This window comes from Heliangelus exortis, chromosome 12, assembly GCF_036169615.1.
Source record: "Heliangelus exortis chromosome 12, bHelExo1.hap1, whole genome shotgun sequence".
NCBI lineage: Eukaryota > Metazoa > Chordata > Aves > Apodiformes > Trochilidae > Heliangelus > Heliangelus exortis.
In genome coordinates this window covers 14,028,587-14,045,788 of record NC_092433.1, presented here as the reverse complement: position 1 = coordinate 14,045,788, position 17,202 = coordinate 14,028,587, and the positions used below count along the sequence as shown (strand labels likewise).

The 17,202-nt window shown below is 44.1% G+C and overlaps 1 protein-coding gene across 20 annotated transcripts in view; it reads left to right on the top strand.

The window, feature by feature from the left end:
- CADPS (calcium dependent secretion activator) overlaps positions 1–17,202 on the top strand; it is a 203,323-nt gene that overhangs the window by 159,771 nt on the left and 26,350 nt on the right. For 9 of the 20 annotated variants that reach the window (XM_071756173.1, XM_071756178.1, XM_071756176.1 and 6 more), the window contains 6 exons: positions 1,047–1,193; positions 4,357–4,512; positions 7,080–7,227; positions 11,389–11,403; positions 12,709–12,783; positions 13,825–13,908. In XM_071756173.1, coding sequence (XP_071612274.1) covers positions 1,047–1,193; positions 4,357–4,512; positions 7,080–7,227; positions 11,389–11,403; positions 12,709–12,783; positions 13,825–13,908 — 625 coding nt within the window. The remainder of the gene's footprint in view (positions 1–1,046; positions 1,194–4,356; positions 4,513–7,079; positions 7,228–11,388; positions 11,404–12,708; positions 12,784–13,824; positions 13,909–17,202) is intronic. The other 11 variants (XM_071756190.1, XM_071756187.1, XM_071756189.1 and 8 more) reach the window with 3 other exon arrangements.

Sequence of the window (17,202 nt, the reverse complement as noted above, 5' to 3'; positions counted from 1 at the left end):
TCTGACTGTGATGAGATACTCATTAAAACAGAATTAGACCAATTATAACATCTAGAGACTAGCACACTAAAATAGGTCAGGGTGTTTTGCAAACTTTAAGCATGCAGTGCTGTTACACCACACATTGTTTCAAGAGAGTACGTGGCGTTAAATTAATACACTAACCCACTTCTAAAAGATCCCTATTTGCATAACAGTGGTGTGTCTGAAAATATTTATTGAAGACATGATGCCCAGGTGCACATGCTTGATATATTAGCCTTTGAATGTCTTATTCACCCCATGGTCCATTTCCATCCAAGAAACATTCATGGACCGGTCCTGGATTTAGTCAGTGCAGTTCATTCAGGTGCACATGTAGAGCTGGGCAACCTGCAGGACCCATTTTCTCCACAAGCAGGAATGCAAGAGAGGATCAGGGCAAGAGTATTCACTGAGGACCTTGCAGTTCGCTGTTCAATTGCTCCAGATCAGCCCTTTGTTATTTGTAGAGTTGAAGATAAACAGGGTTTCAAGTTAAATCCTTACTCCACTGAATTTGGTGGCAAGAAAAACTCTTACGGACTTCTACAGGGCTGCAACTTCAAACTGTATTTCTTGGAATCTCAGTTCCCCAGTAGATCTGTTAGTTTAGCTCCTTCATCCAGCCTGAGTACCTAAGAATTGAGATTTAGTTTCTTACAAGACATTATTCTGAGGAAAGGGTGCTCTCTGCACTTGGAAATGGGGTCAGGATTTGAAGGTGAAGTTATTTTCCGGGGCTGTTTGAGTATTCTGTTGATTTGCCACTCAGTGATTCTTCTTTCCATCCTTTTTTTTTTCTTTTTTTTTTTTTCTTTTAAGTAACTCTCTTTTTATTGCAGACTGCAAACCCAGCACACTTAAGCTTCCATACTCATGCTTCTTTCTGAAACGTTTTGCTTTAGTTTTTTAACTGTTGTCCTGCTGTGAACTTTGCAGATTTGTTTATGAGTGTCACATGCTTCTGCTACATCTGCATTGTCACTGTTATGGTATTTTTTTCTTTCTGTCTGTTTCTTCCACAGGAGTTTAACAAGTAATCTGCCCAATGTGAATCTACCAAATGTGAATCTCCCTAAAGTACCAAATCTACCAGTTAACATCCCACTAGGCATCCCACAAATGCCTAGCTTTTCTGCACCGTCATGGATGGCTGCTATTTATGATTCTGAGTGTGTATTCAGTTCAAATTAGATCTCATTTAAATTTAAAGTAATCTTGGCATGGATATGTATTGTTTGTTTCTGTGCATTATATAAAACTTTAGAGTGATACAGTTAATTAGATGTTTTCTGAATGAGACACTAGTGAATTTCTGGCATGTGTATTTTGAGGGATTTTTTTGTATAAATCTTGAAAATTTGTCTTACTCCCACTGAGAATTTGAGCAAGTATCTTGCTTTACAAAATAGCTGTCAGCAATGGGACATGGTCTGAAAAACATTCAAACCCCAGAACTTAAAATGTGACATGATGTGTCTCAGCAAAGAGTTTTGTCCAAATGAGAAGACAAACCAATTTCAATGCCAGTCAACCAATTTCTGTGGACCAGATGTAGATCTAAAAGTTAATTTTATTCAATGCAAGTTCTCTATTTCCCAGATAATAATTTTTGTCTTGATTTTGATGAAACAGTTTAACAAAGAAGAACACCCTGCAACAAGTTTATTCTTGTTGGGGGAGGCCACCAGTAGAACTTAAAGCTCCACAGCCATCATTACAGCCTGAATAAGCTGTGTCCAACTTTAAAAAAATAGATATTTTCAATGTGATCTTTAGATTATGTCCTGGAAAATCAGACATTGTATCAAAGCAGTCGATCTGTTGGAGCTTTGTGCTCTGTGCTCAGCTCCCTCTCTGAGCATCCCAGGGTGCATGCGTGGGGCTCAGAGGGGACATACCACAAATCCTGGGCACAGATGAAGGAAGTTCTCTTCTGATAGCAGATTCCTCTTAGAAGTCCAAGCCACTGGAAAGTGTGGAGGGTTGTGCAATGTGAGCTCCACTCAAATCTTGGTGCTTGAGGCAGCTCATCTCCCAAGCTGTGCTCCCAGCACAGGAACTGAGATCTTGCCAGTTCTAAATTCCTAGTGGGTTGTTGAGGTTGGCATAGGGTGATCTCAGACAGCACTGCAGGGATGCATTGCTTTTTTCTTACCTTCTGTCTTAAAAAGATAAAACTGTAGAAGCCTCCCCAAAACTCCCCTCATCACTGTTACTGGGACGCCATTGATTACATCTACACCTGGAGTCCACCCAAAGGCCTCTGCCATCAGCTTCACTCAGGCTGTATTGCAGAGCAGTTCTAATGAAACAGAAGTAAAACAAACACTGATGGTTATAGATTTTAAAATATTTTAAAAGCTTTCCAAATAGTATCGTTTGTGTTTCAAAGCTATACAACTCATATTCATGCTAAGATAGCTATATTGAAGGCTAGCTTAGGCAGTTGTCTGTAAAGAATACTTGAAAGTTTTAATCTTTCTCTGTGCATGCTTTGTGGTATTGCCCTTGAAAAGATAAGAATCATGTCATGACAGAAAATTGGATAATCCCTCTGAAAATGCTTGAGCATCAGTGGTGTATTGCAAGCTGCCTGCATGATCAGAGCAACTGTGGTGCTCACAAGCAAAATATTAACAGTGCATCTTGGAAATGAGTTTATATTGTCTATTTGCATAATGTCCTAATCAAAAGTGAGGAAAAGACCAAGAATAATAATTCAAAAATTTTGCAACCAAATGAATGTCATAATATTGCTGTAGTAAATACCAATTTTTGTATCTGTATATATTTAATCATTTAAAACATAAATTCATGCAGTTGCAAAACTGGGTTTAGACTGTTAAAGCTTACTCATACCCAAGCACAGGTTCGAACCAAGCAAAACCAAAAACTGGTGGTAGCTGAACACTTGAGACTGTTGTACAAACTGGTGCCCTGGTTGAAGGAAATGCCTGATTCTTTATCTTTTCATCTCCCTGGTTTCCTTTTACTCACCCTTCCCCTCCATCAAGGACATGTTACCTGTTGCTTAGTGTCAGCTACGTTTCTCCTACAACCGAGACGATTCATTCTTTATCTCGTTGAGTCCCTTAGCACAGGACCCAGCAGGACCCCTCTAGCATGTTGTGAGTTTTCCCCTGGCAGTAGCCCTATCTGCATTAGCTCTCCCCACCTCTAGCATTAAACTCAATGCAGCTGGCATCTGTCGTGATAGAAACACCCGTCCTGATCTGTTTCTATAGATGATGTCAGCACAAGTGGTAATGCATGGTGTGTTAAATGCCTAATAAATTACTGTGTTAGCATTAGTGGTATGCGAGGAGGGGGTTGAAACTCTTGAAACTCCCTTGGTCATTGTTCTAAAACAAAAAAAAAACCAAAAAAAAAAGTGAGGGAGAAAGCACAGAAGGAGAGAGAAGGGTTATGGATGCCTAAATTTTTCTGCACGAACGGAGCGCAATCCTGTTCTGTATTTTTATTCTGTAAGTGGAGGTTTGAGATTGAATTATACTGGGAAAAGAGCTGGTGTAGCTACACACTGGAGGATCAAAGAGTTCCATCTGGGCAGGGGTATGGGTATGAGAATATATGCTTGGGAGAGAAATTCAGAGTTTTGTGACAGACTAAAGATGCTGCAAAATCTTTTTTTTTTTTTTTTTTTTTTTAATGGAAATTTGTTGTCCTATGGATGCCTTTGCAAGAGGCAGATTTGTGAAAAGGTGCAGTGGTCTATCCTGCCAAAACTCCTGGATATGAGATGTCTAGAGCCCTTAGCTTAATTGATTTACCCTGATTTTTTTTCAGCTGTTCAAGAGATAAAGCGTGTCCTCGCTCACCACTTGTTAGCACTGTCCCTTACCTGGAAATGGGGGCTCGCTGGGGGGGACAAGGCAAACTCAAGGTATAATTCAGAGGGGGGGAGAATTGCATGAAACCCTAAATCTAATAACTGCATACAGTCTAGTATGGCAGTTATTATGGATCAAGGATTTTCTACCACAATTTGTAGCCTTAATTCTTAATAATCACATATGTTAATGTGGTTATTAACTAAGGCTGATTTTTACCATACACACATTCTTCCTGTTAATATGTGTTAACTCATAATGTTGTCTTACTCATCTGGTCTGGAAAGTCTGTGGGTTATGACAGCAAGGTAGATTAGGCAACTGTATGGTAAAACTCAAAATCCTGATGGTGGAGATTGCCAGCGTTGTCCTGTGTATGAAACAACTGTCTGCTCCACACTTGTTGCAGGAATGGTCTCCACATCAGGTTGCAAAGAGCCTGATACCACTTATGACTTTTGTTCTCATTTTGCCCTGCCAGCAATGGATCAGGCACCTCAGAAGATATGTTCTGGAAACTTGATGCCCTGCAGACCTTCATTCGGGATTTGCACTGGCCTGAGGAGGAGTTTGGGAAACACTTAGAGCAACGCTTAAAGCTTATGGCGAGTGACATGATCGAGTCCTGTGTGAAGAGGTATGTGCCCACGGGTCAACCAGCCACATTTCTCATGGAAGCTCACAGGATCAGCATTGTTCTCTGTCTTTATATCAGTGAAACACAGAGTTTTCCTTAAGAAACTTTGAAACAGCTGTCTTTCTGAAAGCAAAATGTTAAGGCTAAATTTCCAACCTTCCCACAGTCGTTTATGTCTGCTTGGCATCCAAGGTGATTAGGCAGGAGGAAGAAGTTGACTTTGCATTCCATTGTGCATAAATTAATATGCAAAGAGATGAACCAAAGGAAAAAATGGGTGACAAATATAGCTGGTACATGCTAATATTAGCTGTAATGTGTGAGGTGGCTGTTCTGTACTACAATTGCTGGGGCACTCTGCAAGTGTGAGCGTGGCATTTACTGTTCACATGTTCCTCAGTCTGGATGTGCAACGTCACCATGGCAGAAGGCATGTTCAGTCCCCAAGATGTAGGCAGGAGATTCACCCGCTGGAAGGCGGACAGCTCAAGGCTTCCTCTCCCCCTGTGCTGGAATAAACCCCATTGCATTTTAAGTGCAATGAGATAGTAGTGATGTCCTTGGCAGTAGGTTGGATGGGGCTTGCAGCAAATTGGTCTAGTGGAAGGTGTTCCTGCCTGTCACAGGACAGTTGGAACTAGAAGATTTCTGAGGTCCCTTCCAACCCAAACCATTCTGTGGTTCTGATGGAGCAAGTCCCCTTTATTGCAGCAGCTTGTCTTTGGTCCTTTGGCTGGCACAAACACTGAGCTTAGTTATCATCCAGTTGCCAGACTGCTCTGTAGGAGCAAACCCAGTGCTGGAGCTCAGCTCTCTGCTCTGCGAGCAAAACAATTTCTCTCTTTTTTTTTAATTTTTTTTTAATTATTATTTATTTATTTATATTTTTTAATTGAAACCAAGGCATCTTTTCTACACCTGCAGTGCAGTTATAGCTGCTGCGATCTATATAAATCAGACCAGGTTACCTCAGCTGAGATAACTGGGAAGAATAAGTACATTTCCAGGAACATCTGAAGAAGGGCTCGGGTGCCTGAAAGCCAGTGTTTTTTTTTCCCAACTGCTTCAACCTTTCTACAAATATGTTGCCCCTCTGTAAAAACCTGGCCCAGCTTGTAATGATATGACTATATATAATGGTTCTGAGCATAAGTAAGTAGGAACATGCTCGTCTCTGCGAGGAGATGGAAAATCCCAGTCGCTTTGGGTCCTTTCAGTAATTATCAAGATTCTAGTCCCCGAGTCCAGGCTAAATCTGGCACTGGTAATTAAATCAGTTCAAATGCCACTGCTGATGTAAACCAATATGCTGCCTTCCCTATTTATATCACCTGCAAACAGGGCCTGGCTAAGGTTTCTTTAGCGATTTCAGTTTGACACAACATTTTCCTTCGCGTCTGTCTCTGAACTGTTGAATACCATAGGGGAGCCACCCCGCCTGCCACGCTCAGTTGTGTTTCTGTGCTGTAAGAAAAGCAGCCCGTGCAAGGAAAGCCTGTTTCACTACTATATATCCAGGCAGGAGGACCTATGTACCAGCTCAGATCGCATCCCAAGAAGGGGAGTTTCACATTTGTAAATGAATCTTCATTTGCATAACCCTTGGGGGATCTTTTGAGATCAGAGTTATTCCTGAGCTGCAGCTGATATTATTTGTTATTTCTAAATTGAAGCTCCAATGTTAATTTGTTGGCAGATTCTGTCTGATGTGATAATTGTTCTGTGCTGGGTTAGATTAGTGAAGTACTTCAGGAATCTGCAGAGGGGCTCCAAAGAAAGGCAAGGCAGTGCCCCTTGTGTTGCGAGTGTTCTTCGCATTAGAGTCACAGATGTCTTGGTATTTTAAAATAAATCTCAGGATCAAATCTTGTAGTCTTGGCCCAACAAAGCTCTTGGTGTGACACAGTTTGTGACTGCCAGGGATATCAAATTTGAGCTCAAGAGAGCAGAGGGGTGTGGGCTCGTGTAATGCATGTGCCTGTGTTCATACATGCATGACTGCACCTGTGCACATTTTGTAGACTTGTCCTGGTGAGTGTGAGAGCTTCATGAAACAATTATGGACTTTCAGCAAGCAAATGCAATTATGTAGACCTAAAAATGCAATGATCTGGCAAAGTCCTTTCAGTCAAGCGATGGAGGAGTTTCTGTTACTTGGAAGTTGATACCATGGAGCAATAGGAGACTCCTTAAAGCGCACCCGGTTTGCATTTTCTGTGATTGTAAAGCAGCTAATACCACCAAATTATAGGTGTACATTGACACTGCTGTTTGTAACATCATCACACTATTTATCAAGCATGAGAAAGTCACCATTTCCCTGAAACCATTGCACTGTTTATAAATAGTGTGTATTCCAGAGAGTGGGTTTCTTTTTAAAAAGGAAAATCACTTTTAATAGAAGCACATTTGTAACAATTGCACTATAATGCTCCCAACAGCATTCAGCTTTCTGGTTTGAAGTTCCCTCAGTATTGTTTCACATTATTATTATCATTATTCTCATTATCATTATCATCTGTATGTTTAAAAGCAACTGAAATGTCTTTTTCTCTTTTCCTTAACAGAACCAGGATTGCGTTTGAAGTAAAGCTGCAAAAAACGAGCCGATCAACAGATTTCCGGGTCCCTCAATCAATATGCACCATGTTCAATGTCATGGTGGATGCCAAAGCTCAGTCAACAAAGCTTTGCAGTATGGAAATGGGCCAAGAGGTAAAAATGCAGGTTCTTCCTTTCACAGCTTTTAAAAGCAATGTCATGAAATTTCCTCTCTCTCGTGCCAGTTTCAGAGGCGTTGTATCAGTTGTGGATTTAGCCTTCCATATAGAGTGGGCAGATGAATGTGCAGGAGGTCACTCTCAAATAAATCTAATGAAAATAAACATTTGGAATCCTTGCCACTTAGGAGTGACTTTCTGCAAGGACTGTGGTGTACATAAAGTATCTCCTACGCCTGTTTGATGCATGATGACCATATACATTGAGTCATTAACTGCACCTTGGAGCCAGGTGTCAGCAGCACACTTTACATGACAATTTTCTGTAGACAAACATAAGGAAAACAGAGTTGCCAAGGTTTTGCTGTGATACTTGTAAGAAAGAAAAAAAAATAGATAATTTTCAAAAGTAGATTGACATTCCAGCTGCTGTGACTTCCCTGAGCATTGGCTATAATCAGCACACTTGATGACCCTGGATTTCCAGGTTCTTAATGACTCATGATTCCAAACAACAAACCTGCTTTAATTAATGACTGTTACTTTTTGTCTTCTGAAGCCATAGTTGCAGGTTGAAGTTTCTGTGAATTATCAATGAATTAGAAAGACATGGAAAATTGAACTAGATTAAATGCATCGTAATGATCATTTTGCTACAGTGGCTTCAAGCCAAATTAAATATTCCTGTACCAGTCTAGAATAAATTCACAAATACTGTTTGGCTCTCCTATCCTGCTGCTTGTCAGCATTTCCTTGATAAGCCCTTTCACTACAGCTTTCCATGGTCAGAATTTGCAATGAATTACTGCAAGTTGTTTTCTCTTTTCTTCAGTTGTTTACTTCACCCTGTTCCTCTGAGATGACTTGCTCCAAAGGCCACTGACTGCAGCAGGGATTCTTGCCCTGACATCAGTGGTGTTTGGATCATCTGTTCTTCTTATTTTTTTATACATGTTTCAGTATGATATTTTATTTGTGAGAGTCACCTTGCAAGAGAGGTTTCATACTGCTCATCATCAGGTTCTTCCTTCGTCCTCCAGGTCAGCTTAGGCAGATCTTGAGTGGGTTTTTGTTGTCCAGTCCTGAACATGAACTTCTCTATCATATTCTGCTCCACGTTCATACTCATTTATCTCCCCAGATCCCTCAGCCTGCAGCTGCTGTAACATCTGCCCTGGCAGAGCCCTGGCAGCCAGGAAGGGCCGCGGTTGTGATGCTCCCCACTGCAAATCAGGGTCAAAACCACGTGTACTTTACTAGCACTGTCATCAGGGTTAGGGACATTATGCAGATGAGGCAGACTCTGATATCATTACAGCTCATTTGTAAACTCTCAGGTTAAGTTTCAGATGGCACGTGACTGATAATGTGCTCTGCATCAGAATGTAGTGTGACCAGGCACTTGCCACATCTTTTCATGCTACTTTATGGTGCTCTGGGCTTGCCAGAGTTTCCTCCAAATTTTGAGGATTGCACAGTGGGCCTGAATCAAACTCTTAAGTGTGAGGGCAGCAGGCAGCAGTGCAGTTGTTTCTCCTGTGTCCTGTGCTGCAGCAGGGATTGGCTCTGCAGAGCTGCAGATGCTGCTCCCAGAAGGTGTTTGGTATAGCAGCTCAGAGACAGCCCAGCTCCTGCAGCAAGGTTTTTGACAGATAACTGAACTAATAGTCCTGTAAAGCAGATGTAAATTATCAGTGAATAAGTTACCATTTAGGGCTGCAGAATTTTTTACACCCTCCCTTTTAATTTGCTTCCTTTTAATGAGTGTTCCAACCTCCCTCTCCATTCACTTGTGCCATGCTGTATTTCAGCTGTCTCCATCTCCTCTGCTTGAAGCTCCCTAAACCTGTGTGCTAAGCTGGTCATGCCTGGGGGGCAAAGGCTGGGATATAGGTCTGTCATCACAGCCCATGAAGGGGGAATCACATCAGCCCAGCTCTTCCCATTCCCAGTGGAACTGATGAGGCAGTCAGACAGAGTGGAGGTCTGAGGCACCAGCTTTCAAGCCTATGTTTCCCTCTTTAATCGGGGAAGCAAATTCTGAGCATCACTGAGTCCCTCTCACCTCCTTTGCTGCTGTGGGGCAGCTGCTGGGGAGGAAGGGACAGAGGCAACTTGCTGTTGGGACCCTGCATCAGTGCCACAGTGGCTGCCTGGATCCTAAAACACATGGTCCCTTTGCAGACAGTTCAAAAGCAGCAGGAAGGGCTCAGGTTGCCCACCACCATGTTCAGGCAGGGGTGTTTGCCCCAGCCTAACTGGAGAAGACATCTGTATTAGGAACAATTTGCTGATTTTTCTGACAGTCCAACCTGTATGTGGGCAGAGATTCTCTCAACACATTTTTTGAGCTCTCTCCTGTGGTTTCCCTTCCATCTCAAAGGTCTTCCCTTTAAGACCACCTTAAGTTACACTCACTTTAACAGATACTTGGATGCATTTTGTGAGCATTACCCTGTGAAACAAACACCCATCATTTCATTTCCATTTCCTTGTCTCTAAAGGCAGCTGTTAAAACATTTGGTAAACATACTTTACCATCTTAAATATTTATTTTTCCTCTGAATTTTTAATACATCTAAGGGGATAAATGTATGTATTAAATGTTTCTCAGTTGGTCTAGTATGTTTCTATTTAATATCTAAGGTCAGATGGTCCTTAGAGAAATACAACGTACACACAATCTGTTACATGACAAGGCAAGATACTCATCACATAAAGTCAAGTTGAATCATTGTAGTGCACTGATTACGGATTGTAGTAATTGAGCTAATAGCTGTGATGAACTCCACTGAAAGCAGGGGCTGTGCTGGGTAAAGCAAACCAGTTATGTGATCTTTAACCTTGAGCATTTTCCTAAGAAACATAGAAGCAGCTGTTAGAAATGCTGGCTTACCAGCCAGGCATCTGTGAATGCAGCACCAGGCAGTCATTTCCAAACCACCACCTCGTCCCGCCCCATCCTGGTCGGAGCACATCTTCCTGACATGGAGCTGGGACTGCAGCATCGGGTGCTCATGGCTGCAATCCCTGGGGTAGGACCCCCAACCACCCAGACCCTCTTCTGATCAATCCCAGGGCTGAGCCTGCCCCAGGGAGTGCAGCCAGAGTTCTGGCAGTGCTGCCTTGGTGCATGCACAGGGTTCTTGCCTGCTCTCAGGGTTCTTTAATCTGTCAGGGCTCTTATTTGTTTTTAAAACAAGCTTTTCATTGAAAATGCATCGGTCTGTGCATTTCCCACTGTATTGCTTTGCATGGAGCCAGCCATTTTTGAGTTAAAATTCATGATTTACCCTATGGAAGCAGTTCGATGAATCCTTGGTTGCGTGTTTTTCCATGCACATAGAAAATGCAGCAGCAGAAGGAAAATACCATGGAGAAGACCACCCCAGTATATGCACAATGCCTTCTTCATCCCCTGGCTGTATATGCTGAGGATCTCTGCAGCTCCTGCCTGTACCTGGCTGTTACAGGTCCCCATCACCCCACAGCTACATCTCCAGCTGTGCTGGGAGCAGCTGGGTCAGTCCTGGGAGCCCATAAGGCGTTGAACAGATTAGTTATAACTGTGATTGCTATGAGGGACTCAGAGATGTCTTGACCTGCAAAGCAGGGCATGGAAATGAGAACTGCAAATGCAAATATCACTTGTTTGTTGCTGTATGTTTTTGCCCCTGAGCAAGCCCGGCAGCTCACAGCCTGTGGTGTGGTGGTGCCAGCCCATCCTCCTGCATGAGGGAGGCTCTGAGTGGCCCCAGCCAGGACCCCCCTGCCCTGCCTGCAGCAGGGCTCACCCCTCAGGCACATCCATCCCTGGGGAAGGGGGTGCAGCTGCCCCAGTGCTGAACCCTGCCTGTCGACAGCCCGTTGCCTTCCTCTTCGGAGCAAAATGAAACCATAAGAGGCTGTCAGCAGTGAGGTACGATCTGGTCCCTTCCCCCTGCAAATGCTACAGGTAGTGATCTCTGATCTTGCAGTGAAAGGAGGTTTTGATCTCATTTCATTTTCCATTGCTTATTGTTTCTGTGCATGCTGCTGCTGTTCTCATATGCCCCTTTTTTTAAAGATTTTGCTTTATTTATTGTTTATCTTCATATGTTCTTTTTCCTGTCTTTTGCACTTTCCTCTTTATTTCTGTCCCAAATCATCTGAAAAGTTTGCTAAAGAGTGGGTAAGTGTGTCCTACTTTTATTTTCTTTGTTCCAAATTCCTGTATTAATGTTACTATCATAGAAAAAAATCCCCAAACTGTAGAGCAGTTCAGAAACTACCAACCAGACACTGAGACCAACATGTAGCATTTGTAAAGCCCTCGCTGTCTTCCCTCCCAAAGTCTGATTAGTATTTAAAGCAGATTTCTCTTTCAATGTGATTTGATGTTAACATTTTAAAACAATATTAATGCCAAGTGGTAATGAATATAGTGACTAGCACCAGTGCTTGAAATGTTTGACTGAAAAATCAAATGTTTTGTGTTGGAAAGCAGTCATAATCAGTATTTTCTCAGTCCATTGAAAATAAGAATATACTGTATGTTTTCACTAATTAAATCTTGTATTGGAAACAGGTCTTTTCTAAATTAGTAGAAGACTGTATTTTAGTACCTATCCTAGCCATATTGCAGATGATTGCATCAGAGCTCCCAAGCTAAGCAAGGTTTGGCATGTGCAGAAATTGGGTTGAAGACTCAAGCGCCGATGCTGCGAGTGCTGGCGTTGGTCAGCTGGGTCTGAGCTCGTGCCATGGGATCTGCTGACACCCAGGGTTCGGGGCTGCGTGGCCTGCTGGTTTTTGCATGGGACAAAAAGGCTCATCTTGGTTTGTTGGGTTGGGTTTTTTTTTTTTAAATCTATCTTATAGTCACTGAGCAAAGCATTTGAATGAGTGCTTGATGTGAACTGAGCGCCTGCTGAACGCAGTGTGTAGCATGCACTTGTGTGTTTTGCTGCCGTAATGGGAAGTTCACAGCACCTTCTCTGATGGTTATAGCAAACTGTAAACTCCTCTGGTGCAGCAAATCCACCCTGCTCCCCTCCCAAGGGCTGTGTGGGTTGCTGTGCCCTAGGCAAGGGCTGCCCGTCCCCCTCCGGCAGCACCAGGTGTGACCCATGTGCCAAGTGAACAGGATGATGCCTGCAGAACCTGAGCAAAAGGATTTCAGGGTCCCGAGGAGCACTGGGTGCTGGTGCTTTTGGGCACAGAAAGCCTTTCCAGGACATGTGGTGTGGGCACACAGAGGAGGGTTTGCCCACGCTTCACAAACTGACGTAAGATTCTCCTGAATTCAGTGTCTCTCCTATTAATGTAAGTAATTACCAACCACTATAATGGAGCACAGGGTAATAAGCTGCATTATTCTTTGGTTTAATACTGTGGCATATTGTGGTTTACCAAGAGAAGAGGCTGACAGCCATAGAGCTCTTGCCTGTGATCACTGCTAATATTTTCCTCCCCCTCTCCTTTTATTTTTCTTTAGCACCAGTACCATTCAAAAATAGATGAACTAATTGAGGAAACCGTCAAAGAAATGATCACACTCCTAGTGGCAAAGGTAACCTTCAGCTTCAGGTGAAGTGATTCACTGTTAACGTTGGGTTTTTAATACGTGTGTTTCCATTAAAATGTGACACATTAAGATGTTGAATTGTCTCCTTGTTTCTCACAGGCAAGATCATACATCTCCCAGTCCTTTCATGGTGACTTTTTGATGATTAAGAGCTGTGTGAAATGTAATACACCATTAGCAGGATTGCCATACTGGGCCAGAAGGATTTTTAAGGACTGGGTGTTATGTTCATGGGGTAGCACCCCATGGCCAGCATCACCCCATGGCACTGAGGATAGCTGCAGTCAGAGGGTGGCACCACACAGTGCTGCTGCGTGGGCTTTGGGGTGGCATGCAGAGGTGGTCACTGCTCCTACCCCTAAGGTTGGGGCGACAAAGTAACTCATCTTGTGCAAGATCGCCATATGCTCTTCTAAGAAATTAATTTAGAGGTGACAGTAGTGGGAAATACATTCCAAAATGTCAGGTTTAATTGTTTGGAAATTGTTTTTTCATCAGATGCCAGCATTTCCCTTGGGTTGTTGTGTAGGTCTGGTGTGCTGCGCTTACACAGAGGGGAAGTGGTACGTAGGGAGAAGGATGGTGGGGTGTGTTTTCCTCTAGTTTCAAACTTCCCGAGAACAAGTCATCCCTATTATACAGTGGAGACCTTTAAACATAATCTGCCAACATATGCCAGTTTGATTCTTCTGCAAGAATACCCAGCTAGCTGCATGCTTGACACTGTGTACTGGGAGCAAGAACCACCAGTTTCCCCATCCCAAGAGGCTGTGCTGGCTACCCCTTCACCCACCTCCTGTCCCCAGCATCACCCATGGCATCGAGGGGTGATTCCCACCCAGAGAGACACAACACCCAAAAATGCAATACAATTTTCTCTCTGTCCTCTGACTCACTGTGCTCAGGGGCAGGTTGTCTGTTCCTTTAGCAGTGCTGAGAGCTCTACTGACTTCTTCAAAGCCTATGTTGATTTTTACACCCTTGTTCAAATATTAAAAATAATTGCATTGTTTTTTGTCTCCATAGTTTGTCACCATTTTGGAAGGAGTCTTGGCCAAACTGTCTAGATATGATGAAGGAACTTTGTTTTCTTCTTTCTTGTCATTTACTGTAAGTACAGACTTTTTTTTTCCTTCTTCTGTTTTCTTCCCAGGACTAGATCAGCTGTATAATAATTCTGACATTCTGTGATGTTTGAACACTGAAACCCCAACATGAATGCACTATCTGTGTGCATATACATGGAATATAAACACCCAAGATGCACGGGCCTGGTTCTGGTAGCACAGTGTAAAGATGTCTCTGGTCCCACTGGAGCCAGCGGAGTTTGTTCTGTTGAGGATATGTATGAAAAAAAAAATTCTTTGCATTGTGCATTCCATTTCTCTTGCTGAAGAAGTTGTTTCATTGCCACCTTGTGGGACAGGTGTGTTTCTTTCATTCTTCTGGCCATAACAGTGACCATCTTAAGAAGTAAAATCCAAAATAAGGGCAATGTAAGGAGTGCCTCCCTATTTCTGAAAGATAATAAGATGGGAGAAATGCCGTGAGGTTATGCAGCACAAAGTGTCTCTCATGACATGTTTCTACCTAACACTACAGAACCAATCCACAGCTCATCCCATTATGTATTTCCTAGAAAGCTACAGGACAAGAGCACTGTCTGTGTAAAACTGACCTCAGTATCCACAAGGGTTTAGCAATCTGAACTGTATTCTGGAAAAACATTGTGGCAGGTTCTTAGGACAGTTGATTTTCAAAGGTCTTCTGAAAATGCATGCCAGAAAGTTTACCAGAGCATCTGTTTGCAAGCATGGCTTCTCTCAGCTTAGCTCAAGGACAGGGGGGTGCACCCAAGTGCCTGCGTCTACTTGGAAAGTTGCAGTAACATTTCCTCTTAGCTGCTCATAGTTGTCTGGTAATTGCTACTCTTGGTACCTTTTTGCTGTGTTTGAGGCAGTTTTGTTGGATCTGCTTAGAAACAGGGATGGTAAGAATGGATGTAAGAAAGCTCACCAGCAGAGCTGAGAAACTCTGCTCACAGGCAGCTGTGTGCCCACAGTCTGACAACTTCTCCAGGCTGCCATGAAGTCCAAACTAGGTGTCACAACTTGTCATGTGTGCCGTAGGCACTTTGGAGAAGGAGAGGAAGGGAGGGTGTCCCACGCACTGCCCTGCAGTGCAGACTTTCTCCCAGGATAAACCCTGCGTGGTTACAGCCCCGGGGCTGTGCTCACCCTGCTTGGGAGGATGCAGGAGATGGCTCGGAGTCATTACCTTCCCTCCTTCCAGTGCTGCTGAGGGTTAGTTGGGAGATGCTCGTTTGCCAGCAGCAGAGGATGTGGAGGCGGCAGCTTTTCAGGCATCGGAAGTCCCAGCATCAGCCTGGGCAGACAGGCAGTGTAACGTGCAGCCCATCCTTCTCCATCAATCCAAGCTGTTCCTCAGTTGATGCTGTGCTGCTCCCACCACATCCTACTGTTGATGCTGCTGAGCAGGGCTTCGTTCACTTGCTGACTGAACCCCCCAGCCATGCCAGGCTCTTGGGTGCTCATGAGATGCCTGGGGGCCGAGCATCCTCACTCTGCTGCTCCTCCAACATTTACCAACAATTAACTGCCCCAGAAGCAGCAAAAATGCCTGTCCTGCTCTGACAGCCCTTTGAGCCCAGCTTCACAGCTTCAGTTTCCTGAGTTTCCATCTGGGAAAGGGTTTGCATCCAAATATGTACTGCACATGGAGTGTGCACATCCCCAGGAAGGTGCTGAGCCCTCACCCCCAGCAAGGAGGCTGCAGAAGAGCAGGATTGCTCCTTTCTGGGCAAGAGACATCTCTCACTTTGTCCCAGTTGTTTACTGGGAGCCACTGGGCAGCACCAGCCACAAGAGGAGGCTGAGGAACAGCCCCGACCTCTTTGGCACCGGGCTCAGAGTCTGCCTTCCCTGCAGTAGTAATGGGATTCGCTGTGTTTAGTCTTTGCAACGATAAATAGAGAAACTCTCTCTTGTTACAGCATGCTTGCACCACCTCCCACGGTTTCCCTGTCTGAACAAATACAACAAAATGTGATGGTCCAAGCCGCTGAGCTCTAGAAAGCATTAGTCTCCCACCCCCTTCCACCGATTTCTTTCATGGTGTGTTTTCCAGGCACTCTGTGAGCGACATGTATTCGGGGGGTCTTGTGACAGACAGTTTTATCACCTAGTAGGATATCCTCATTTCTAATTCTTGCCTCGAAATTCAAGATAAAATTAATGCATCTGTTGTCCTAATAAATTCTCACTAGCCACTTCTCCTTGCAGAGCACTTTGAGAGGAAAATACCCTTCTAAATTTGGCCTGTTTGTTGCTACATTTAAGTGCATCTCGGTGGCAGTAGCCCAGGCCCTGGCTGGGCGTCTGCATGTGTAGATCCACCGAGTCACAGGAATGACTGCTGCTAAAATCCACTTTTAATCTGGATGGCCTCTGTAGGTGGAGAATTACACCTACGGTAATTAAAACTAAAGACTGCATATTACCCGAGGGAGGCAGAAGTAAAAGATCTTATTTTTGTTCTGCGCAAAATTTGTATGGTAAACTGAGACGTTTCATGGCAAAGTCACATACTTTGTGAAAAACGGCAGCCTAGCAAAAATCACACAACATCCGGCAGTTTGGAAATTTCACTAAATGTAGCCAAATCTGAGTTTAAAGAAAAACAAGTAATTATTCTGATTAAAGGGGAGTGGGCAGAAGAAGCAGCTCAGTTTTTTTGTGGGTGGAGGGGGGAGATTGCAGGAAGCCGACTGAGTTATTCTTGTCGCCTCTTTGGGGATGGAGGCAGCTAGAGTTGGGGATGGTAAGCTGGACCTAAGAGTGCTAAATCCCTGCTCAGAGTTCAGGTTTCCTGGGGTGCCACTGCACTGCTTCGTGCCCGGGGTAAAGTACTTGAAGATCCAGGTGCGTGGCACGGTACAGCCTCCAGCATGGAGCCCGGCTTCAGTTCTGGGGGCTGTTGAGCTGCATCGTTTTCCCAGCTTTCCTCTTGGCTCTTTAGCTTTGCTGCTCAGAAAAAGAGCAGCTCAGGTAGCCCTGCCTGTGGCTGGCATGGGTCTGGGGGGACTGTGTGCTCCTCCTGAGCTGCCACCTTTGGCCAGGCTCCAGCTGCCTTCACACCCAGAGGCTGGGGCTCTTCTTCTCCCCTTCAGCAGCAGCCAGGGATCCAGGCAGAGTGCTTTGCCACCTCCCAGCAAAGTTGTGAGGATAAATGCAATGAAAAAGGGCAAGTTGTCCAGGAAGCCAGCTGAGAACAGGGATACCTGCCGGAGAGACGTGCGTTTGCTCTTCCCTTGGAGCGAGGGCTTGGCACTGATTTTCTGCCTCCTTTGTCACCTCGCATTCTGGGACGTGCCCCGTCCCCCTC